Raw genomic sequence first — 24,338 nt, 5'->3', positions numbered from 1 at the left:
TAACTTTACAAAGCAGGCTGCTTTTGCTACTGGTATAAGCTAACATATGCGTTGTACCGAAGGCAAATTCCTGTTTCCCAGCCCAGCACAGGGGGCACACTAAGCACCAGACCATGCACCAGAGGGATTTGCCTCTACCATATGCAGATCTCTCAAATGCTGCAAAATCCAAGGGCCCCTTTATCCTCCTTCAGGAAGAAGTGGTGGCAGATGAGACACGTTGCTCGCCTTCACAGGTACTCTGCTTTAAGAGTGCAACACCGGTTGGTCCCTGTGGATAAAAGCACACGTATCCCACCGCTGTTTGGAGGGAAGAAATGACAGAGGCTGGTGGCATCTTATAGCCAAACCGATCTACTGAGGCACGTGACTATGTGGGCAGATGCATCTTGTCAGGCTGGAGAGAACAGGAAGTAGGACCGAACCAGCTAAGAAAAGTAGGTCCCCTATGGCAGGCTCTGATGTGATACTTAAGAGAAATCATTTTCTAAATTTCCCCCAAAATTTTTTTATTTACTTAAGAAGGCTTTGAGTTTGTTGTTAAAAATTTTAATTGTACTGAAGAATTTTTATTTATACATGTTAGAAATAGATATTTAGTTTTGGTTTTTTTTAATTTTGCCCAATAAAAGTAGGCCCCTTGAACATTGTAGGCCCCTGGCAGATGGCCATGCTGGCACCCCCTCTGCCCTGGAGTGCATCCTGTCCTCAAAAGCTCATGCCTCAATAAAACCAGTTCAATTCTAGAGAGCCACGAGCCTGTGTCATGTCTGCTGCGCGTGCTCTGGGAGTTTTCCTGCTCATGCCTGTGAGGATTAGGGGGTGCACCCTCACTGCAGTAACTCTAGATGAATGCAAGGCTTACAGTGTGCTCCTGCACGGGGTGCGCTTACACTCCATGCCTGGCTACACTCTGCTCCTGCACCAAGCTAGGAAAATACAGGTGGAGCTTCAGTGGCCATTTTTACACAGCAAAGCAGCTCATTTAAGTGAAAGGAAGACAAGAGCTTGATTTTTTTTTTTTTAACTTTCTGAACTTACGGCGCTGTCTGCTACTCTTCCTGCGTCCTGTGTCTATTTAGTGCCCCACCCACCGTGCAAACCAACAGCATTAAACTAACTCATCGAATCAGGAAAGTCAAAACCATTAGAAAGCAGAATACTACACCCAGAGAAAAAAAAAACACAGGGAAGTGGTTAGAAATGGACAGCAAGATTTCCCATCAGTTTCAAGTTAAGGATCATGAAAAGGAAGACAGCCACTACGCACATGTCCTTCCCAGGTCGCGCAGGCATCCAGCAGCCCGAGCAGGCTGGCAGTTACACATCGCTGACTGGAAGGCTGTCATCATCCAGATCCAGCGGGAGACAGGCCAGGTCCTGGTCCAGGCTCTGCTCAGTCACTGGGCAAACCTTTGCTCCCGACGAGGCAGCTGGGATCCCGACTCGGCTTGACTGGTGAAATCCTCGCTGCTCCAAGGCCAGCTGGCGTGGGTCCAGGCCTGAGACTTGGGTGCTACCGGCGGTACCGGGTGGAGGTCTGGCGGGACGGAAAGCTGAGTGGAGCTCGCAGGGAGAGCCAGAGTGCTCCTGTAAAGAGGAGTGCTGGTCAGAGACACACGCAAGTCATTAATGGCATGTTAGTAAGTCGGGATCAGTCTTTACTCTCTGAAAGACAAAAAGCCAGAGAGAGGGGGGGGAAAAAGCAGAGCATCAGCCAAAAGCAGCTCCTTATCCTTCATAGCGCACACAGGCAATAAGCAGCTCCCTGCCCTGGCAGCAATGTTACATTTACCCTTACCTGTTAATTTCCTTTCCGTAAATCCTGCTAGACCAGTGTGAACGAGTGGGATTTCCTGTCCACATGTGCCAGAGACAGGGGACACACCTAAGGGCAGTATGGTCTTAGGCAGTTGGCAGTAGCCTTTTGTGAGAGCAATGAGACAATCACCAAAACAAACAATTTTAAGAACCGTGACCAAGAAACTAAAGAGGGGATATTCCCCAATTCTCTGCACTTTTACCTTTTTTTTTGCCCCCGTGCTTATGGAGGGAGCTTAAAGTTCCAACCCCTTACTCCAAGGTGGGGGCAGGAGGAGAAAAGAAAAAGAAAAAATATGGCTTCGCTGGCAGGCCAGTCACTTCCTGGCAAGCCCTGGACTGGTCTAGCAGGACTCAAGAAAAGGAAATGTATTTATTTGTCTTTATATAACAAGTAAGGGTACATTTTACATTCCTGTTCTTCCTGCTAGACCAGTCTAAAGTAGGGGGAGGTACCTAGACCGTATGGGAAGAAGACAGACAGTTACTACCTTGAAAACCCTTGCCCCCAAAGGCCGAATCTGCCTTGGCTGTCACATCTAGCCTGTAAAACCTCAAAGAAATGGAAGGACAGTCAAGCAGTCACCCTACAACTTTCATCTAGGGGTAGAGAGGATGCTTCTGCCCATAATGATGCCTGAGCCCTTGTTGAATGCAACTTGAGCATTGCGGGTGCTTTTGAACTGTTGAGAAGGTAAGTAGAGGAGATTGCTTCCTTAATCCATCTGAATAGAGTAGTCCTGGAGGCTGCTTCCCCTTTCCGGAGGCCTCCAAATCCAAATAGAACAAACAAGTATTTGTTTTCTTGAAAGGATTAGTGACCTTCAGGTATCGTGATAGTATACGCCTTACATCCAGGTTGCAGAGGCTTCTGTCACCCCTCTGATCCTTGCCAACTCTGAACACTGGGAGATAAATCAGTCCATCTAAGTGAAAAGGAGAAACCATCTTAGGGAGAAAGGAAGGGACCAGCCCCAGTGGTGACCGCATCTGTAGAAAACCCCACATAAGGTTCCCTATGTAAAAAAAATAGTATGTATAATATCATCTTAATTTATGTTATTGTTTAATGTTGAGAACTGTACTCCCTTTAGCATGATTTATTACAAGTGGAATATTTAACATTTAAAATAAATAAAAAAGGCCCATAGTGCCACGATACGTCTAGCAGAACAGACAGCTACAAGAAAGGCCGTCTTTAGGGAGAGATCCTTCAGAGCTGACTATAGTATAGGTTCGAAGGGAGGGTCTACCAGGGCTTCCAACACAAAGTTAAGATCCCACTGAGGGACAAGAGATCTGAATGGGGGAAAGATACGCTTTACCACTAGGAAATAATGAACTACATGCTGGTGCCAACTAGCTGCAGGCCTTAAATTTTACCCCTGTAAAAGGATATGACTGCCACTTGAACCTTCAAAGAGTTGAGGGCTAAGCTTTTTATCCAGCTCTTTTTGAAGAAAGCTCAAGATACTTACAATGTCCTCCTTCCAAAATGATGTTTTGAGGTCAAGACAGAAATCCTCAAAATGTGCACCAGATCCAGATGTAGGTTAGGGATGTAGAGATTCTACATGCCTTCAGCATGGTCGATATAAACTACTGAGGAGCAGCCTTTTCTATGCAGTCGCTCCCTTTCAAGGGCCAGGCCATAAGTGAGAACTGAGTAGGGTCTTCCATCATGATTGGGCCTTGAAGCAGTAGTCCATAGCCCCCGGGGAGGGCCTTCCAAGATCTTTATTAGGTCTGCATACCATGATCATTTTAGCCAATTGCTGGCTACCAGAATTACCTGTTGGGGGACCTCATTGGTCCCCCCATCTTGCTCAGCTCCTATTCCTTTGGATCTAGCCTATTTTTGCTGAGAAAGTCTGCTTGGATGTTCTTGCTGCTTGCAATGTGGTCTGCTGAGAGGTGCAATAAGTTTTGTTCTACCCAGGTAAGGAGTAGCTTACTTCTTCCACCAGTAGTGTGCTACAAAGTACCTTCCTGTTTGTTCATGTATCCCACTGTTGGACAATGCTACAACAGGACCCTGCATGCCCTTTTTATTATAAGGAAGAAGGTTTCTAGGTCCAATCTGATAGCCTTTAGTTCTAATCTGTTTATGGACCACAATGAACCAGGCTGATTCTTCTATTGACCAGCGGCCTTCAACCATCTGGCCCCAATAGTGAGCTCCCCCTCTGAAAGTGCTGGCCTCCAAGGTTATGATGATCCATTCAGGCGGCTCTAGCTCTACCCCCTTTTGCAGATTCATGGGGTTAGCTGCCAATCCAGGCTTTTCTTCATTCATTGAGAAAGCAGAAGATGGGGTTCATAGTCCTGTGAAGCAGGAAACCAGTGAGAGAGGAGAGACCATTGTCATGAGCATCCCAAGGAACTAAATCCAAGACTGAAATTGAAGATAATTCCACACTCTGGGTGCTTCTTCTCAGAAGACAAACAAGTATTCAGTGTTGAGATCCTCTTCTGTATCAGAGTCACTCATCCATCCCTGGTATCAAGACGAGAGGTAATTACGAGTGCTTTTTGCATAATTCACCACTCACCCTAGATGCTGCAAGGGATCGATAACTGCAGCTGATGCTTGCTGGTTTTCCTGAAAGGATCTGATCCTGATGAGGTAATTGGTCAAATAAGGTGATACCATTATCCCCTCCTTTTATCAGGCTGCTACCACCACTACCATTACCTTGGTGAATGCCCTTGGGGCAGTTATAAGCCCGAAGTGTAGTGCCTGAAACTGAAAATGTCTGCCTAGGACATAGAAGCAGAGAAACTTCTATTGGGCCTTCCAGATAGGAATATGAAAATAAGCCTCTGACTGATCTAAGGAAGCAAGAAAGTCCTTTCCTTAACACAAAAATGATTGAGCAGAGCATTTCCATCAGAAAATAAGGTACATGCAAGAATTTGTTGATCCTTTTTATATCCAGGACAGTTCGAAAGGAATCATCCTTTAAAACTACAAAATATATTCAATCTCTTTTGATCTCGTTTGAGGGGATGGCACTGGGATTATGGCTTGTAGGCTCTGTAGCCTTGCTAGGGTGGTGTTTATAGCTCTCTTGGACAGGGACAAATCATGAAGGTGTCTGGAATTGACATAGCCAGTTCTAGGCAGTAACCTCTCTGTACAATATCCAGCATCCCACTTGTCTTTGATGATTTGGGCCCATTCCTGGTGAGATTGTAAAAGACAGGCCCACTGATAGTCACTGGGGTTGGCATCCGGTAGCTGCTGCTATTAAGGAATCTCCTTTAGCTTTTCTGGCCCCTCAAAAAGGAGTAAGCTTTGGACCTGGCTGCCTGAAGGGAGAATCTTTTAGCTAGTTTGAATCTACCAAAGTCCCAAGCTTACTGCTGCTCCCATCTTTGTGGCACAGGGCAGGCTTTATCTTCCAAAAGACTCTGGGGTTTGGATGCACCTAAATCCTTAACTAGTTTATCCAAGTTCTCCCTAAAGAGCAGATCTCCCTTTAAAGGGGAGGTTGCAGAGTTGAGCATTAGACACAGAGTCTGCCACCAAGTTACACAGCCAGAGAAGCCTACTAGCTACTACCCACAAGATTACTGCTCAGGTAGACATCCTGACCATATCCTACAAGGCTTCCACCAGAAACGCAGCCCCCAATTCCAATGTGCTGTTTCTACATTTTCTGGGTGCTGGAGGCCTGTATTTCTATAGCATTTGTTATAAAGTCTTGGTTCAGGATTGCTTTGATCTTCCTATCCTGTGAGTTCTTGCAGGCCATCCTGCTCTCTACCGGAATGGTCATCTTACAAGCTACTGCTGATACTAGGGCATCCACGCTGGGGATTCTTAATGATTTCATCATCCAGCAGTAGGGAATATAATCTGCTTTGGACTCTGCCGCCCTTAAACCCGCCTTAAGGAATGTCCCATTTGGTCAATAGCATGGTCGTAAGTGAAGGCGTTCTGTGGCTTATGAATGCTCAACAGAATAAAGTCTCCATCTGAAGGGGCATTTGTTTTAACGCTTGGTATCCTGAGGGTGTTTAAGACGTCAACAATGAGGGTTGACAGCTATTCCTTACGGAACAGCCTTATGACCGCACAGGCCTCCTCTTCGAAAGAGTATTCTTCCCCTTTTCAGAATTAGCAGGCATTGTTTGGAGGGAATCCTCTCCTGCCTCAGGAATGGCTTTGAAGGTCAAGAAACCAGCAGCCTTTGGGCCGATTTTGAATCGCTTAATCCTCAGCTCCCTATAGACCACTGGGTATATTTATCCTGAAGCAAATGAGGAGACTCTCCACTCTGGTTCCACATGGCGCAATAAGCTTGATGAATAATCAAAACAAAATCTGGAGAAAGTCCTTGCACATCTGGGAGAGCTTCCATGCACTATTTCGGTGCCCCTGCTCCCAGTGGGGAGAGCCTTACAGCTTCTTTTCCTTCAAGCAAGGGGACTGGTTGGGGCAGGGTGGTGGGCAGGGCCTTATGTCTTCTTGGAGCTACTCTGCTTCTGCCCCATCCAGGGCCTGCACCACAGGGGCTCCTGCTTGTTCTGTGACCTCTGGGAGGGTACAGACAACACTGCTGCCTGGCAAAGCCAGCTCTGGGGCCCAGTCACACAACAGACATAAAGAGCCAGCAAGGCTGGGCAGCTCTTTGAGGCCACAGGCTGCACACACCCATGACACCGCATCATTTCCTCCCGTTTGTAGAGTCTTTTCCTTTTTACTAGCACACAAATCTGCTCTAGCAGTGGTTCCACTGTATGTGACAGCACTGCAATCTGCTCGTTCCTCTTCTGCAACGAACCCATAGATAACACAATCACCAGGGTCAGCAGCGAAGCTTTCTTGGTTTTGGGGTTCAGTCCTGTCTGGCAGTACCTCAGCCGTATGAGACATGCTCCACCTAGCTTTGGTTTTTTTTATTTTTTTATTTTAAACAAACTTTAGAGAGCCAGGAATAGAGGGGAGAGTAGAGAAGACAGGGAAAGGAGACTTGAGCCCCCTACCCCAAAACACCAGCAGGTTCCCTAGATGCAAATATCCAGGAACCTCCCTCTAACGGTGATCAACCAGACCCCTAGAGGACTGGGATTGACCCTGAAGTTGCCCAAACCAGGATCCCCTGGGAAACTAGCTCAACTAGGAAAATTTGCCCCTTAGGTCTGTTGTCCCAAGAACAAGGGTTGTTCCCCCCTAACCTTGACTCTGGGAGTTGCTTTTTGTAGTAAGACTTCTCATGTCACAACTGCTGGCGACAGAGACTACTGGCAACTGCCAAAGACACCACCTCCCTTATAGCCAGTGATGTCTCATAGGGAGAAAAAAAGGCATGTCCTCTGTCTCCAGCAGCTGTGGAACTGGCAATCCCATAGTTCAGACTGGTCTAGCAGGAAGAAAACAAATAGTTCCTGTCCACAGTAAAAATACAGGCAATGGGAAATTCCCTGTTGTCAGCAGACAGGTAGTGACAAGCAGCAACTTACCCGCAGCAGCATACATGAGCAGTAACAAGTGGCACCTTGTTAACAGCACCGCTCACATGCACCTCCCTGTCCACAGCACCACACATGGGCAGTGAAAAGCAGCTCCCTATAATGCGCAAAGGCAAGGATATGCACCACACATGCATAATGTAGAGGTAATGAGAAATGTATGCTGTCCCCAAAATATCACATGAGCAGTGAGGAGCATTGTGCACATGCCAGCCTGCATTAGAACTATAGATGCCTCACAGACACACATATGCCTGTTAATGCCTGTGCTATCCCAGCTGCTGGCAATTCTTGCAGGTCACCCCTTCCCTCTCACTTGTGTCTCACAGGAGATAAAATCTGAAACCCCATCCTAACAAACCCAAATGCTATTAAAGCAAAACTATCACCAACTTGGATGGATAAAGCTGTATTTACTTCAATCGCTTGTTTTTATTTTATTTCTTTTTTTGAAGCAGTATTAATGTTTAGAGCTTTTGAAAACTTCACCTTAGAATCAGATTGCAGAAAGTGATTAAGTAAACTTATGGTGCTGATTATCATGAGTCCTATGCAGACATCACATACTGCATAGGACTGCACTGCATACTGAAGCACGGATCTTGAGTCCCATACTATTTATTTTATTTAGCTTTTTTATATACCGGCATTCATGAGCAAGTCACATCATGCCGGTTCACATAGAACAAGGGGTGCAGTGAACAGTATAACTAAACTTGTGCAGGGGGGGAAGCAGTTACAAAAAACAGGGGAAAATAACATGGAATGAGCAGAAAGGGGGAGAGTGGGGTGTAACAGGAACTGTAAGGGAAGTATAAATAAATTTAATAATTATTTACAGTACTATATAGAGACATTGTTATATGAACTGGAGGGGGTTATGAGCTGTCCGGGAAGGCTTGTTTAAAAAGCCAAGTCTTTAGTCTCTTGCGAAAGGTTGGAAGGCAAGGTTCTAGGCGGAGATTAGTAGGAATTGAGTTCCAAAGTGCGGGTCCAGCTGTCGAGAGTGCCCGGTCTCTTGCCGTTGTGTGACGGGTTGATTTTGTGTTCGGAACCTAGAGGGATCCTCGGTGTGCTTCTCTGATTGGTCTTTGAGAGGTATGAAGGCTGAGTGGGTATTGAAGGTCCAGGGATGAAAGGTGGTGGATTGACTTGTATATGATTGTAATAGATTTGTAGAGGATTCTGGCCTGGATGGGGAGCCAATGAAGATTTTTTAAGATGGGTGAGATATGGTCTCTTCTAGAGCTGTGCACTCATTTTTCATGAAGGAGATAATTTCAACAAAATTGTCTAATTCGTCATGGTTCGTGGGCAGCGATAAACTAACGGAATTTTTCCAAAATTTTGGAAAAATCAGTTCCTGTTAGTGCGCGCGAAAATCAGGACCCACGAAAAAGAAAACTAACCGCAGGAAAAACAAAATTTCCTGCGGGGGCCCGAAAATGAAGCCCAAACCGATAGAGGTAAACAATGCACATCTCTATCCCATACAGGCATCGCACTGACTTTTAAAGCATAAGTACAGCATGGACAGCTAAAGAGCAGATCTTCAGAGCCCTGTGCAGGCATACAGATACACAGATTAGGACTATAGCATAACTGCTGAATGGCAGAGCCTAATGCAAACATGACTGATACATATAGCATAATTCAGCATGGATAGATGAAAAGGGGACCAAGATATAAGCTGTTCAACTTTTATTCCAAAAAAGAAAAGATACGAGAAAATACATGCAGGTAAAAGAGAAACGAGACCGTATAACACCAAACTGGGAAGTAGCAAAGCTAACAGCTAGGAAATAGCTGAAGGATTTCTTGCAGAATACAGGAGCTGCAAGTTTCAAACATTTTCCAAAAATGTTTGCTACTGGATTACCTGCATGATAGCAAAGGTTTTTCCTGTGAATTTTTGTCCAAAATTCAAAACCTAGCTTGCAGTAAGTAGGCATTACAGTGATACAGCTCCATCATACAGCAACAAGGCTTGTCAACAACCTAGCTCGGGGTCAAGGGCTGCAAAGTATGTACTGCAAGCTCCATCCTATAGAGCATGCAGACGCTGAAGGTGTATTGATGGCTCCACTCCCGAGTGCCATGATTATAGCTAACTCTGCCTTCAAAAGCATACACCAAAAGGGCACTGCTAGCTCCGTGCCCTGAGCGCAAACTGAATAGCTGTGCACTAGCTCTAGCCCCAAGATTGCACAAGGTAGCTGTGTACTGAGAGTTCCACCCCGAGAGCAAGTTTTGACACCTACATTCAAAGCATGCACACAATGGCTGTCACTAGCTTTTGTTTCAATTTGATTTATAGCTTAGCCAATGGCTTTAAGCATCGTACAGATTTCCAAAATTAACACAATATTGCTTGCATTTTATTTTTAACATCATAAACTAATAAATCATTTAAACATAAAATTTATAAAACAAAAACAAGCCAATTAGTTTAAAACCATCATTAAAGATAACAGAGCTTTTTACCTGTAACAGGTGTTCGATGACAGGAAGATGTCAGTCCTCACACATGGGTAACACCATCATATGGAGCCCAGCACAGAAGTTTGATTTCAAAGTTTCTACAAACTTTTGAGCATGCCCTACTGAGCATGTACCACAAACTATACTGCCTGCATCCACATGGGGCCCCTCTGGTTCATAATTTAACTTAGACCTGCAGAACCAACTCCAAGGGAAGATGGGCAGGTTTTGTAAGGACTGACCATCCTGCTGTTGTCAGAGAACACCTGTTACAGGTAAGCAGCTCTGCTTGACTGGATGCTTCAAGTGAAGCAGGCTCCACAAAAATCGGACAAAGGCTATAACAGAGAGGGTCGTGGTAAGTGCAAACTGCACTGTGGTGAAACCTGCCTCAGAAAGATGTAGAAGTTAATCAAGCAATTTGTGTGTGGTGTAGGAGAATGGATCTAGGGCCTCTCTGTCCCACAACGAGAGCAAACCTCCCCCACTTTAAACTGTAGGACTCTCTCATAAAATCCTTCCTAGAAGCCAGAAGAAAGATATCCTCAGGGAGATCCAGAGGTTGCTGAGCTACCCTCTCAACAGCCAGTCTGAAGGCCAGGGAAACAAAGATGGGATGGCGCAACAGCCTCCAATCTGGAGTAATGAGATCTGGGGAATTCCCTAGCCTGATGGACATCTCCCATAGGAGAGGAAACCAAATCTGTTTCGGTCGATAGGGAGTTATAAGAATCAGTCTCCAGTCTCGTCTGAGTTTCAATAAGTTTTTTGCCACTAGAGAAATTATAGATTACATAAACAGACTTGACTCCAATTTAGGGCAAAGGTGTTCAAGCCTACTATGGCTCAAGTCTTCTCTTTCTGGTGTAGAAGAGTTTGGCCTTTCTGTTCAGAGGGGATGTAAACAAGTCTACCACGGATGCACCTCACTCCTGGAATATCTGGTTTGTCATCACTGCCCCTCCTCCCCCAATCAAGGGGTAACTGTATGCTTCCAGGACCTGACAGTCTATCTGCCAAGACACACTTCTCACCCTCCAGGCAGGCTCTCTGAGAAACAGCCCAGTCTCAGATATGGATAAGTCTTCTGACACAGGAGGTAGAATCCCTTCCCTCCCTGCTTCTTGATGCAGAACAGTTATTTGATTGTTTCTGGACCAGGATAACTTTGTAAGCTAACCAATTTCTCCCTTTAGGAGTGAACTGAACCGCCTTTAACTCTAGGAAGTTTATCTGATGAAGTTTTTCCTGATCAGAACAAAGGCCCCGAGTGCAGAGTCCCTCTATGTGGGCCCAGCTCAGGTTGGACACATCCACGGTTAGGACAATTTCCACTGGAAGAAAATGGAAGGGTACCCCCAGGCCAGATTAGAATGAATCTGCCACCACAGAGTCCTTCGAAGGATGGGTGATCCAGATGCTCTCCCTAAAGATCTTGAGTCGCTCAATTCCACTGCGATCTGAAGGTCCATTGGGCTCTTCTCAATGTGAAGACATACCAAGGGAGCAAAAAATGACCACTGATGCCATAAGATCCAAAAACTTCAACATGTCCTATGCAGATACCTGCTAACTCATTCTTATCCTCTCCAGGCAAGTCTGCAGGTCCCAGTACCTTCTGTAGAGACTCGCAATGGCGTCTTGAAAACAAAGGTTTAATGGATCATACCTTTTCTACACTTCATATCTTTGTTCACTAATGACTAAGGTGTTGCACTGTTTGAGGAAGTTACTCTGCGGCTTCTTTTAAGCTTTTCAGTATGGCCCATGTATACTGGCCCACAAAGAGCTGGTAGTATACTATGCAAGCATTGAGCATAATACCAGGATATGAGAATCCTTTCCCAGGGCCACAGAAGAGTGGGTTCTAGACCACTTGAGGGCAAATTTAAACAATTTTGATTGGTGTGGCAGCTGCTGCTTCTCGAATCTGGGAATGTGTCGCATTTGCCTTCTTAACAGGCATCAAAGAGAAGGGGGTTCTCCCACATTCTTATCTGTGCCTCCTGAATGATCTCATGGATGGGCAGAGCGACAATATTTGGGGGGATTCCACAGCTAGAGAATGTCAAACATCTTTGCCCTAACTCTTCCTCTATTTGCAATATAATGGAATGGTGACCTTTTAACAAAATTGGTGAATACAAAGCCATTCAGGGAAGATCTCCTTTCCTGTGGAGGAGTGTTCTGAGAGGAAACCTGCAGACCCATCCTTAGAACCATAGCCATACCACCAGGAATATTCAGAATCTAATCCTGACTGGACCTAGATCTTACCAGGCTAGCAGCAAGGGCTCAGAGAGTTCCACTTGTCTGATGGGGCTAGATCCAGATGAATTACTGCTTTCTCCCTTGAAAAGCTGTAGATTAATATTGGTGTGACCGTTCCCAAAGTTGATTCCTCTCAATGGACCAGCATTATGGTCCTTATGCCGGGTGCCAAGAGGGATTTCAGAAGGGGTTGGACATCCATCTGCAGACACACTGATAAGATCAATGCTGGTGTACAGACGCTCTGCATTTTACGATTCAGGGCATCCTGGATCTTCCTATCCACGTTCTCTTCAAAAACTGCAGATACCAACATGGCCGGGAGGCAAGAGGAAAGGCCACATTTCCCTGAGACACCAGAGATGTATCAGTGCTGGCATATGGTCCCTCAGAGACTGACAATTCCCAGGACTGAATGAAGGATGTGCTCTCCTTCCCAAGCAAATGCTTTGGGAGATTAAAGGTTGCCACAAGAATGTCCCCACTCCTGGCATTGTGCATCAATGAAGTGGGATGCCAATGCTTCTTGGCCTTTATCTGACACATCAGAGCTCCACAATGCGCTTATCGAAGAGGCCAAACCCTTCATTCTCTTCGAATAGGAGGAGCCAGACAATAGCCTGGCTCCCTGCTCCTGTCTGTGCTCACTGTCGAAAGGGATTGATACACCTCCCCACCCCCCTGATGTTTGTCCATGGCCAGCAGTTGGTACAACTCCTGGGTCCCTCAGTGCCTCTGATGAAGGCAGGCCAGACATTTGATACCCAAAGGTATTTTCCAGGAGGTCAAGCCAAGAACGACACCCTCTAGGTATCAATCATCTCAGAGGTAAGAACATAAGACCATAAGAAAATGCCATACTGGGTCAGACCAAGGGTCCATCAAGCCCAGCATCCTGTTTCCAACAGTGGCCAATCCAGGCCATAAGAACCTGGCAAGTACCCAAAAACTAAATCTATTCCATGTTACCATTGCTAATGGCAGTGGCTATTCTCTAAGTGAACTTAATAGCAGGTAATGGACTTCTCCTCCAAGAACTTATCCAATCCTTTTTTAAACACAGCTGTACTAACTGCACTAACCACATCCTCTGGCAACAAATTCCAGAGTTTAATGGTGCGTTGAGTAAAAAAGAACTTTCTCCGATTAGTTTTAAATGAGCCCCATGACAACTTCATGGAGTGCCCCCTAGTCTTTCTATTATCCGAAAGAGTAAATAACCGATTCACATCTACCCGTTCTAGACCTCTCATGATTTTAAACATCTCTATCATATCCCCCCCTCAGCCGTCTCTTCTCCAAGCTGAAAAGTCCTAACCTCTTTAGTCTTTCCTCATAGGGGAGCTGTTCCATTCCCCTTATCATTTTGGTAGCCCTCTGCTCATCATGGCTGGCCCCCAAGTAATAAACAACTATCATGGGAGTCTGTGATTGATATGATTCTTATATAGGGGCATTTTACAAAGTCGCTGGCTTGCTTCTCCTTCCAGGGCAGTGATGAAAAATGAATGCAGTGGAATCAAATGACTCAATATTGGAAAAACGCCAACTATGCTGCCTCAATCCACCTGGCACACCACATGGCAGACAAAAGATTAAAAAAACCCAAAAAGCTTAGACTGTAAAGCTCCATGGAGTAGTTAAATCTCAAGCTGATTGTGATGAATTGCAGGAGGAGACTGAACAGAAACTGTAGAGCAGTGTCGGGACTCGGCACCCAGTTCCATCTATGATCCAGCAAGGATTCCAGGTGGACGCTAGACAAACCAAATCCAAGTCCAGGCAGAAGCAGAGGCAGACACTGAGAGGCTCAAGACAGCGAAGCACCAGCACAAGCAAGCCTGTTGCCGGGGCAGGGAAGTGCAGCAGAGGCGGCGTTTAAATCTCTAATGTTCCCGCTTTCACCATGGGAACTTCCAGCAAGGACCCTCAGTGTGATGGGAGGGGGAGGGGGAAGGAGCCACAATGGAGCACGCATCCCGCACTCCTCTCAGGGGAAGCCGCCGCCAGCCACTCTGCGGGATCGCTGGAGACAGGTACGGTCTGGCTTGCTTCTTAACAGTACCTGCCCTGCAAGGTCCCCCCCTTCTGCCTTTTTGGCCTAGTATCTTAAGAACTCTTAAAACCGATTATCCAATTAAAAAATAAGAAAATTATTCCTTACCTGCTAATTTTCGTTCCTGTAGTACCATGGATCAGTCCAGACGGTGGGTTATGTCCCCCGTCCAGCAGATGGAGTCAGAACAGACTTTGAGGGGCGAAACCAACATAAACCAGTACACCCTCTGCTGGAGCTCAGTATAACGTATAGCAAAGCCCGATTAGACCAAGAACAGTCTGGATCAAGTTACTTAACCATGAATTTACCATGAAATAACCGGAGATAACAATAAACAGCCAACTAGCGGCAAAATGGCCAACTTGTAGGGAGCTGTGAACATTGATAAGAAAATTGAGAGATACAGGAGACATTTACAGTGAGCAAACCCGAGCAGAAGCAGAAATCCCAGAGTGGTGGGCGTCTGGACTGATCCATGGTACTACAGGAACGAAAATTAGCAGGTAAGGAATAATTTTCTTTTCCCTGTACGTACCAGGATCAGTCCAGACGGTGGGATGTACCAAAGCTTCCCTAAACCGGGTGGGCCCCTGAACCTGGAAGTGCCCAGTGGCTGACTATGCCAGGTGTAGTCGATAATGTCTCGGAAAGTGTGCAGCGACTTCCATGTTGCTGCCCGGCAAATTTCCTGAGAGGAAACGGAGCGAACTTCTGCCCAGGACGCAGCCTGTGAGCGGGTGGAGTGAGCTATGACGCCGCGGGGCGGAATCCGCCCTGCACCAATGTAAGATGCGGCAATGGCGTCCTTTAACCATCGCGCGATCGTCATCTTCGAGGCCTGTGACCCCTTCTTCGGACCCGACCAGAGCACGAACAGATGATCGGAGACCCGGAAGTCATTAGTAACCTCCAAGTAGCGGAGCAAAGCGCGCTTGACATCCAAATGACGAAGGGACCTTGGTTTGTCAGGACCAAAGGCCGGAAGTTCCACAGTCTGATTCAAGTGGAAAGACGAGACCACCTTCGGGAGAAACGAAGGAACGGTGCGAAGGGAAACTCCCGAATCCGTGAATCGGAGATAAGGTTCCCTGCAGGACAATGCTTGAAGCTCCGAGATGCGCCGTGCTGAACAGATGGCTACGAGGAAGACCGTCTTGAGAGTGAGGTCCTTAAGAGTCACTCCACGGATCGGTTCGAAAGGCGAACCTGACAAGGCACGAAGCACAAGGTTGAGACTCCAGGAGGGACAGGGATTCCTTACCGGGGGTCGTATGTGCTCGACACCCTTGAGGAAACATGCGATGTCCGGTTGAAGAAGAGATCTGTCCCTTTGCACGAGGGAATTCAGGGCCGCCACCTGGACCCGAAGGGAATTATATGCGAGCCCCTTATCCAGGCCATCTTGAAGGAACTGGAGAATCAATGGTACCGACGCCTCCGTGGACCGAACCCCTTGATTAGAGCACCAGATCTCGAAGACCCTCCAGACTCGGACGTAAGCAACCGACGTGAAGGACTTGCGGGCCCGCAGCATAGTCGAAACTACCGCCTCCGGGTAGCCTCTGCGGAGGCGACGCCTTTCAAAAGCCATGCCGCAAGACAGAAGAGTTCGGCCTGCTCGAAATATACCGGGCCCTGGTGTAACAGACGAGGGAGATGTCCCAGTCGTACCGGACCGTCCACTGCCAACTGTAGGAGGTCTGCGAACCAAGGCAGACGTGGCCACTCCGGGGCGACGAGAATCACGGGTCCCTGATGACTTTCTTTCTGCGAAGAATCTTGCCCACCAAGGGCCAGGGAGGGAAGACGTAGAGCAGACGGTGTGCCGGCCACGGGAGAACTAGGGCATCTACTCCTTCCAAGCTGCGCTCTCTCCTGCAACTGAAGAAGCGGGGGGCCTTGGAGTTGAGGGAGGTCACCATCAGATCCAAGTGCGGCGCGCCCCATCGGCGGACCAGCAGACGCATCGCTTCGTCTGAGAGAGACCATTCGCCGGGATCCAGTTGACGACGACTCAGGTAGTCCGCCTGAATGTTGTCCACCCCGGCGATGTGTGAGGCCGCGATCCGGACAAGATGGATCTCTGCCCACTCCATCAGGAGTGTCGACTCGAGCGAGACATGCTTGCTCCTTGTCCCTCCTTGCTGATTGATGTAGGCCACGGTGGTGGCGTTGTCTGAGAGAATCCGTACTTCTGCACCAACGGAAGGAAACGGTGGAGCGCGAGACGTACTGCCCTGGTTTCCAGGCGGTTGATCGGCCACGTTGCTTCTACCGGGGACCACGTCCCCTGTGTGGCGCTTCGATCGCAGACGGCGACCCATCCCATGAGGCTGGCATCGGTGGTGACTACCACCCAATTGGGCACCTCGAGGGAGACGCCGCGAGCCAGGTTCGCCGGAGCCAGCCACCAATCCAGACTGTCCCTGGCGATTGGTGGAAGTGGTAGGATCATTTGATAATCCTGAGATACTGGTTTCCATCTGGAGAGGAGAGCCACCTGCAGGGGACGCAGATGCGCAAATGCCCAGGGCACCATATCGATGGTGGAGGCCATCATGCCCAACAGCTGAAGATAATCCCAGGAGGTGGGTTCCGGCAACGCAGAAAACCGATATACATGTTCCCACAATGATTGAGCCTTGTCCGGGCGCAAGAACACCTTGCCCTGATGCGTGTCGAAGCTGGCCCCCAAGAAGTCCAAGCGTTGCGAGGGCACAAGGGAGCTCTTGGAGAAGTTCACCACCCAGCCCAGGGAGCGGAGAACCTGGACAACTCTGGATACCGAGGCCTGCCCGTGGCTGAAGGACTTCGCACGAATCAGCCAGTCGTCCAGAACCCACTGGTCTGCGGAGATACGCACCCACTCCTCGTAGAAATCCGCCAGCCGACCCCCGATCCTGGGAGTGGGGGAGTGGGCGACTGGCATCATTGGGTAGACTTTGGCGGAGGGTTGCCCTGCCCCGATCCGTCACGCGTGGATCTACGCCCACGAAAGGACCACGGCCAGGACTGGGATCTGGAGGAGGCTGTCCGAGACCCAGACTGCCTGTAAGCCCTGTAGCGCCGCTGCGCCCTGGCAGAGGCAAAAGACCGTGAAGGACGATGTCGATCCTCAGGAAGCCGGTGGAGCACAGGACTTTGTGAGAGAGGTAACGGTGGTGGGGCCGCTTGGCAATAGTGATCATAATATGATCAAATTTGATTTAATGACTGGAAAAGGAACAGTGTGCAAATCCAAGGCTCTCGTGCTAAACTTTCAAAAGGGAAACTTTGATAAAATGAGAAAAATTGTTAGAATAAAACTGAAAGGAGCAGCTACAAAAGTAAAAAATGTCCAAGAGGCGTGGTCATTGTAAAAAATACCATTTTAGAAGCACAGTCCAGATGTATTCCACACATTAAGAAAGGTGGAAAGAAGGCAAAACGATTACCGGCATGGTTAAAAGGGGAGGTGAAAGAAGCTATTTTAGCCAAAAGATCTTCATTCAAAAATTGGAAGAAGGATCCAACAGAAGAAAATAGGATAAAGCATAAACATTGGCAAGTTAAATGTAAGACATTGATAAGACAGGCTAAGAGAGAATTTGAAAAGAAGTTGGCTGTAGAGGCAAAAACTCACAGTAAAAACTTTTTAAAATATATCCGAAGCAGAAAGCCTGTGAGGGAGTCAGTTGGACCGTTAGATGATCGAGGGGTTAAAGGGGCACTTAGAGAAGATAAGGCCATCGCGGAAAGATTAAATGATTTCTTTGCTTCGGTGTTTACTGAAGAGGATGTTGGGGAGGTACCCGTAATGGAGGTTTTCATGGGTAATGATTCAGATGGACAATCAAATCACGGTGAACCTAGAAGATGTGGTAGGCCTGATTGACAAACTGAAGAGTAGTAAATCACCTGGACCGGATGGTATACACCCCAGAGTTCTGAAGGAACTAAAAAATGAAATTTCAGACCTATTAGTAAAAATTTGTAACTTATCATTAAAATCATCCATTGTACCTGAAGACTGGAGGATAGCAAATGTAACCCCAATATTTAAAAAGGGCTCCAGGGGCGATCCGGGAAACTACAGACCGGTTAGCCTGACTTCAGTGCCAGGAAAAATAGTGGAAAGTGTTCTAAACATCAAAATCACAGAACATATAGAAAGACATGGTTTAATGGAACAAAGTCAGCATGGCTTTACCCAGGGCAAGTCTTGCCTCACAAATCTGCTTCACTTTTTTGAAGGAGTTAATAAACATGTGGATAAAGGTGAACCGGTAGATATAGTATACTTGGATTTTCAGAAGGCGTTTGACAAAGTTCCTCATGAGAGGCTTCTAGGAAAAGTAAAAAGTCATGGGATAGGTGGCGATGTCCTTTCGTGGATTGCAAACTGGCTAAAAGACAGGAAACAGAGAGTAGGATTAAATGGGCAATTTTCTCAGTGGAAGGGAGTGGACAGTGGAGTGCCTCAGGGCTCTGTATTGGGACCCTTACTGTTCAATATATTTATAAATGATCTGGAAAGAAATACAACGAGTGAGATAATCAAATTTGCAGATGACACGAAATTGTTCAGAGTAGTTAAATCACAAGCAGATTGTGATAAATTGCAGGAAGACCTTGTGAGACTGGAAAATTGGGCATCCAAATGGCAGATGAAATTTAATGTGGATAAGTGCAAGGTGATGCATATAGGGAAAAATAACCCATGCTATAATTACACGATGTTGGGTTCCATATTAGGTGCTACAACCCAAGAAAGAGATCTAGGTGTCATAGTGGATAACACATTGAAATCGTCGGTTCAGTGTGCTGCGGCAGTCAAAAAAGCAAACAGAATGTTGGGAATTATTAGAAAAGGAATGATGAATAAAACGGAAAATGTCATAATGTCTCTGTATCACTCCATGGTGAGACCGCACCTTGAATACTGTGTACAATTCTGGTCGCCGCATCTCAAAAAAGATATAATTGCGATGGAGAAGGTACAGAGAAGGGCTACCAAAATGATAAGGGGAATGGAACAACTCCCCTATGAGGAAAGACTAAAGAGGTTAGGACTTTTCAGCTTGGAGAAGAGACGACTGAGGGGGGATATGATAGAGGTGTTTAAAATCATGAGAGGTCTAGAACGGGTAGATGTGAATCGGTTATTTACTCTTTCGGATAGTAGAAAGACTAGGGGACACTCCATGAAGTTAGCATGGGGCACATTTAAAACTAATCGGAGAAAGTTCTTTTTTACTCAACGCACAATTAAACTCTGGAATTTGTTGCCAGAGAATGTGGTTCGTGCAGTTAGTATAGCTGTGTTTAAAAAAGGATTGGATAAGTTCTTGGAGGAGAAGTCCATTACCTGCTATTAAGTTCACTTAGAGAATAGCCACTGCCATTAGCAATGGTTACATGGAATAGACTTAGTTTTTGGGTACTTGCCAGGTTCTTATGGCCTGGATTGGCCACTGTTGGAAACAGGATGCTGGGCTCGATGGACCCTTGGTCTGACCCAGTATGGCATTTTCTTATGTTCTTATGTTCTCCCCCAGGGACTTGAGTTGATCCAAGCCCTCTCCAAAAAGAAACTTGCCCCGGAAAGGCAAAGAGCCCAGGCTCGACTTGGAGGAGGCATCTGCCGCCCAGTTGCGCAGCCACAGTAGCCGTCGAGCCGCTACCACCGATACCTCGGAAGAGGTCGTACAGAGCATCAGCCCCATAGGCTATGGCGGATTCCAGGCGATCCGCCTGGGCGGTCTCTTCGGGTGGCAGATTCTGGGAAGTGAGGAGTTGCTGAACCCAACGAAGACTGGCCCTTTGCGTAAGCGAGGTACACATGACAGCCCGCATTCCCAGGGTGGAGACTTCAAAAACCCTTTTGAGGAAGATTTCCAGCTTACGGTCCTGGGTATCCCGCAGGGCCGTGCCGCCCGTGACCGGGATCGTCGTCCTCTTGGTAACAGCCGATACAGCCGAGTCCACCTTGGGAACCTTAATGAGGTCCAGGAGGTCTTCAGGCAGGGGATACAATTTTTCCATGGCACGTGTGACTTTCAAAGATGCTTCAGGAGCTTCCCACTCCCTGGTGAGGAGCTTCAGAAAGGAATCATGGATGGGGAAAGCCCGAGGTCTAGGGCGGAGGGCGGCGAGGACCGGATCCCCCTTCTTGGATGAGGTGGCGACGGCGGGAGCAACTGGAGCCGGTGGATCCGGTGGAGGATCAAGATCCAGTTCCAAAAGGATCTGAGGAATAAGGTCATTCAGCTCATCTCTCTGGAAAATTCTGAGCGTGAGTGGGTCGTCCCCCTCGGACGGAAGGTCCGACTGCGCAGGATCCGGTGGATCCGGGGAGACACCCTCCCCCACTCCGATGGTGCAGCCGCTCCCGTACCCCCCAGGGTAGTCCGTATTCGAGGCAGCAATCCAGGGGCCCCTGACACCGAACCCACCAGGTCGGGGGCGAGACATGAGGAGCCGTGGAGACCCTAGGGGTCTTGGACGGCGGGGGGCCCCCAGATCCTGCAAATACGCGCTATGCATCAGGAGAATAAACTCCGGCGAGAAATGCGGCATGCTGGGAGGGGGCCCTGAGGGAACCTCTGGGGGGCTCCTGGTCGGGCAATCCCCCCTCCGGGGATACATTTTTTTAAACATTTTTGCTGTATATATGTTGTAGTTTGACTTATGATTATTTATGTTGTCTTATGTAAACCACTTAGACGCGCGCCCCCCAGTCCTTGTATTATCTGAAAGAGTAAACAACCAATTCACATTTACCCGTTCTAGTCCTCTCATGATTTATTCTGCTTATCAGTGCAATTGGAAGGTCAACTGCTCTAACAAGATCTAGTGAGAGGCACAAATAGACTAACACCAGAGCCTAACTTATCCCCTCTGTGGTAACCTGCAATCCAAGTTAAGAGAAGACAACCTGGTCTTTCAAAATGCAATGAGTTGTGCTCTTTAGGAAATGTCTCATCATGAAACTGCAAAGGCAGCTGTGAGATACAGAAAATTACATATCTCAGATCATTCAACACTGCTCCAGCCTCATGTGCACAGTGAATGTTGACAGCTCCACCCCCAAAAGTGCACAAAGTGAGTGCAGACAGGTCTACCCTTGACTGCATTCATGAGCTCCAGGTGCTGACAGAACAGAATATTTGGTAACTCTGCTCATGAGGATGCAGACACATGCACACCAATGTCCCAACAGCACGTGTACCAAGAGCTCCACCCTCACCAGTGATAAATATGCACACCTCAATTTTAGGAGCAAGTGACGGCTTCAACTTGGAAATGTGACTTATGCTGTAAAAAGGAGCAATGCAGCTACTGAAACATGGATCAGGATCAGCAAGTGCTTACATCAGATCCTGGAACACATGCAGTCAGCATGGAAATGAAGGTGCAGAGCAGCAGACACCCTGGCTCTGGGAAATGGGTATAAATAGACCAAAATCTTAAAGTGTACTTATCTGAGAAGGAGCCAGTCTAGTAGCAAGATGTCCATGCTTTGTTTTGCAGAAGTCCCGAGCTGGGCCCCATTTCTAGCTGAAGCGCCTATTCTTGGGATAGGAAAGGCACACGGTACATACTGTCCTAACATCACCACTTGCTAAGTACTTTCCTAGAGCCCAACAGGCCAGCAGCACCATGCTAGCTCAGTCTCCAAAGCACATACTTCAATCTGCCCCAAACATGGACTGTAATCCAGGAAACATGCTGGGGGAGGGGGAGGGGGCGGGCTATGCATGATAGCTTCCTGATGAAAGCCAGAAGTGAAAGAGATGTTGCAGGGGATGCTAAACAGAATAACCACATTTGTACGAGTTCTGAGGATTCCATGAGCAAGTTGAGATGCAGTTGCAGGATTGAGTTAGCGCTCAATGATTGCCCAAGGCAGTGAGGTTAACTGTAATGAGCTAGAATTGGCAGTGGGTAGCGCTGCAGAGAGACCTCACGTACGTGCTGCACTCGCCAGTCCTGGCTGTATATGGCTGTACACAGGGATTGGGCAGTTGCTGGGCCTGACGCATCTGTAACACAGGACAGAATCAGGATTAGCCACAGATGCTGGGGGCTAGGGCAGAAAGAGAAGGGAAGAACAGCAGTCACTGGGCTCACAGGAGATAGTGAGAAAAACAGAAGAATGACTAAGACATCAGTTTCATCCACCTTTTGCCCATTCTTCCTTCCACAGGTTACGCCAGATTTCCAGTTTTGTGCCCAAAATCCCTCCAAACTTATCCCAGGCTCTCTTAATTGTTTCTATTTTGGCCTCCCCTGGGAATCTGTTCCTCGCATCTATCACTCTGGGGGAAGATGTTTCAAATTTTACACCTAAATGCCCCTTTGACCTTCATCTCGTGACCCTGCTGAAATCGGTCGAATGCCCATGGGTATACATATTTAGCTTCTTAAATGACATTTTATGCAGATACTACATCATTTGCTAGCCTCTCTTTAGACTGTCCTGTCCCATGGGGAGGGAGGGATGGGAGTAAAGTAGAAAGGGTTTATAGTGACTATAAGGGGGATGCTTGTACTAATTGTAAAAATATTTTGTGATTTACTAATCCAGTGCACTCTAATTCCCTGGTAAGAGTAGGGAGAGTAGCAAATCTGGATAATATGGACTAGCTTTGTTTAGAATTAAGTTTAAAAATGTACTGTTTTATTTATTGAGCGTCAATTAACCTTATCTTTTGCTTACTGACTCTGTGAACCACCTTAGGTAACCAACGGTGCTGATAAGGCAGGGTATAAATGTAAATGCATATCTTATGGAAGAACGGCCTGCAGAAGTGACCACCATACTCCATATGGGTACTCATTAGCGATCTGCATGGAGGAATTATCACTTCCTTTCTTCTACTCTCCTTATCTACCCTATCATTAAAACAGTCTATTGAACCTTAAGATTAGAGGGTGGCTAATGTAATGCTGATCTTTAAAAAGAGCTCCAGAGTGATCCAGGAAACTACAGACCAGACCAGAGATGAAACATTGTATAAGCTTTTCTAAAGAACAAAATTACAGAACAAAGAGACATGGTTTAATGGGACACAGCCACCATGGATTTACTCAAGGGAAGTCCTGCCTCACCAGTCAGCTACATATTTTTTGAAAGGGTTAATAAATATGTGAGCTGGTAGATGTAGTGCATGCGGATTTCCAGAAACAGGCCCATTCTGTAAAAACTGCGGGAGAGCCGGTGCTCTTGTGTTGAGCGCCTGCTCTCCCAACGCGTCCAGTCACTTCTCCTGGGCGCGCGATTCTGTATTTAAATTAGGTGGTGCGCTAATAAGGAGGCATTAGGGACAATAGCACCTCCTTATTAGCGGTAGAGATGGCTGTCAACGGGTCCGACAACAGACGCTCAATTTTACCGGCGTCTATTTTCAAACCCACTGACAGCCATGGGTTAGGAAACACGCAGGCAAAATTGAGCATCCGTTTTTCTAACTGCTGACTGGCAGATTTTTTTTTTAATTTTAAATTTTTGGTTCCTCTGACTTAATATCGCTAGGATATTACGTCGGAGGATGTACAGAAAGGCAGTATTTTCTGCTTTTCTGTACACTTTTCCGGGTTGCTTAGATCTTAATGACTGCCCTTTGGCAGTCGTTAATTTCTGACAGTAAAATGTGCGCCTTTACTTTCAGTAGCCTGGGCGACTAACTAATAGGCTCATCAACATGCATTTGCATGTGATGAGTGCTATTAGTTTTCATGAGGTTGGCCACATGTTTTCTAGGCGCTATTACCCCTTACAGTATAAGGGGTAAGAGACGCACATTGAAAACGCACAGCTAAATGGGTGCTAAACGGTGCACCGTACTGTATTGGCCTGAAACTATTTGACAAAGTCCCTCATGAGAGACTCCACAGAAAGTTAAAAGGTCACAGGATAGGGGGTGATGTCCTACTGTGACTTGCAAACTGGTTAAAAGACAGGAAACCAGCTTTCTCATTGGAGGAAGGTAAATAGTGGCGTGCCCTAGGGATGTGTACTGGGACCAGGGCTTTTTAATATTTATAAATGATCTGGAAAGGGGAATAACGAGTGAGGAGATCACATTTATTCCAAGTTGTTAAATCACAAGTAGATTGTGAGAAGTTAGAGGAGGACCTTATGAGACTGGGCATCCAAATGGGAGATGAAATTTAATGTGAACAAATGCAACATGATGCACACACAGGGAGAAGTAATCCAAAGTGCAGTTACACGATGTTAGGT

General features: G+C 47.0%; 1 protein-coding gene across 5 annotated transcripts in view; it reads right to left on the bottom strand.

Annotated features, from left to right (window-relative positions):
- Positions 1 to 955: 955 nt before the first annotated feature.
- Positions 956 to 24,338, bottom strand: part of PLEKHA1 (pleckstrin homology domain containing A1) — a 128,505-nt gene continuing 105,122 nt past the window's right edge. For 2 of the 5 annotated variants that reach the window (XM_029610567.1, XM_029610565.1), the window contains one exon: positions 956 to 1,590. In XM_029610567.1, coding sequence (XP_029466427.1) covers positions 1,321 to 1,590 — 270 coding nt within the window. In that variant the 3' untranslated portion in view covers positions 956 to 1,320. Of the gene's footprint in view, positions 1,669 to 22,063; positions 22,135 to 24,338 lie in introns of all 5 variants that reach the window. The other 3 variants (XM_029610566.1, XM_029610568.1, XM_029610569.1) reach the window with 3 other exon arrangements.

The sequence above is a fragment of the Rhinatrema bivittatum genome, chromosome 7 (genome assembly GCF_901001135.1).
Source record: "Rhinatrema bivittatum chromosome 7, aRhiBiv1.1, whole genome shotgun sequence".
NCBI classification, from domain to species: domain Eukaryota; kingdom Metazoa; phylum Chordata; class Amphibia; order Gymnophiona; family Rhinatrematidae; genus Rhinatrema; species Rhinatrema bivittatum.
Note: the sequence above shows the minus strand (reverse complement) of the source record. Positions and strands in the feature narration are given on the sequence as shown.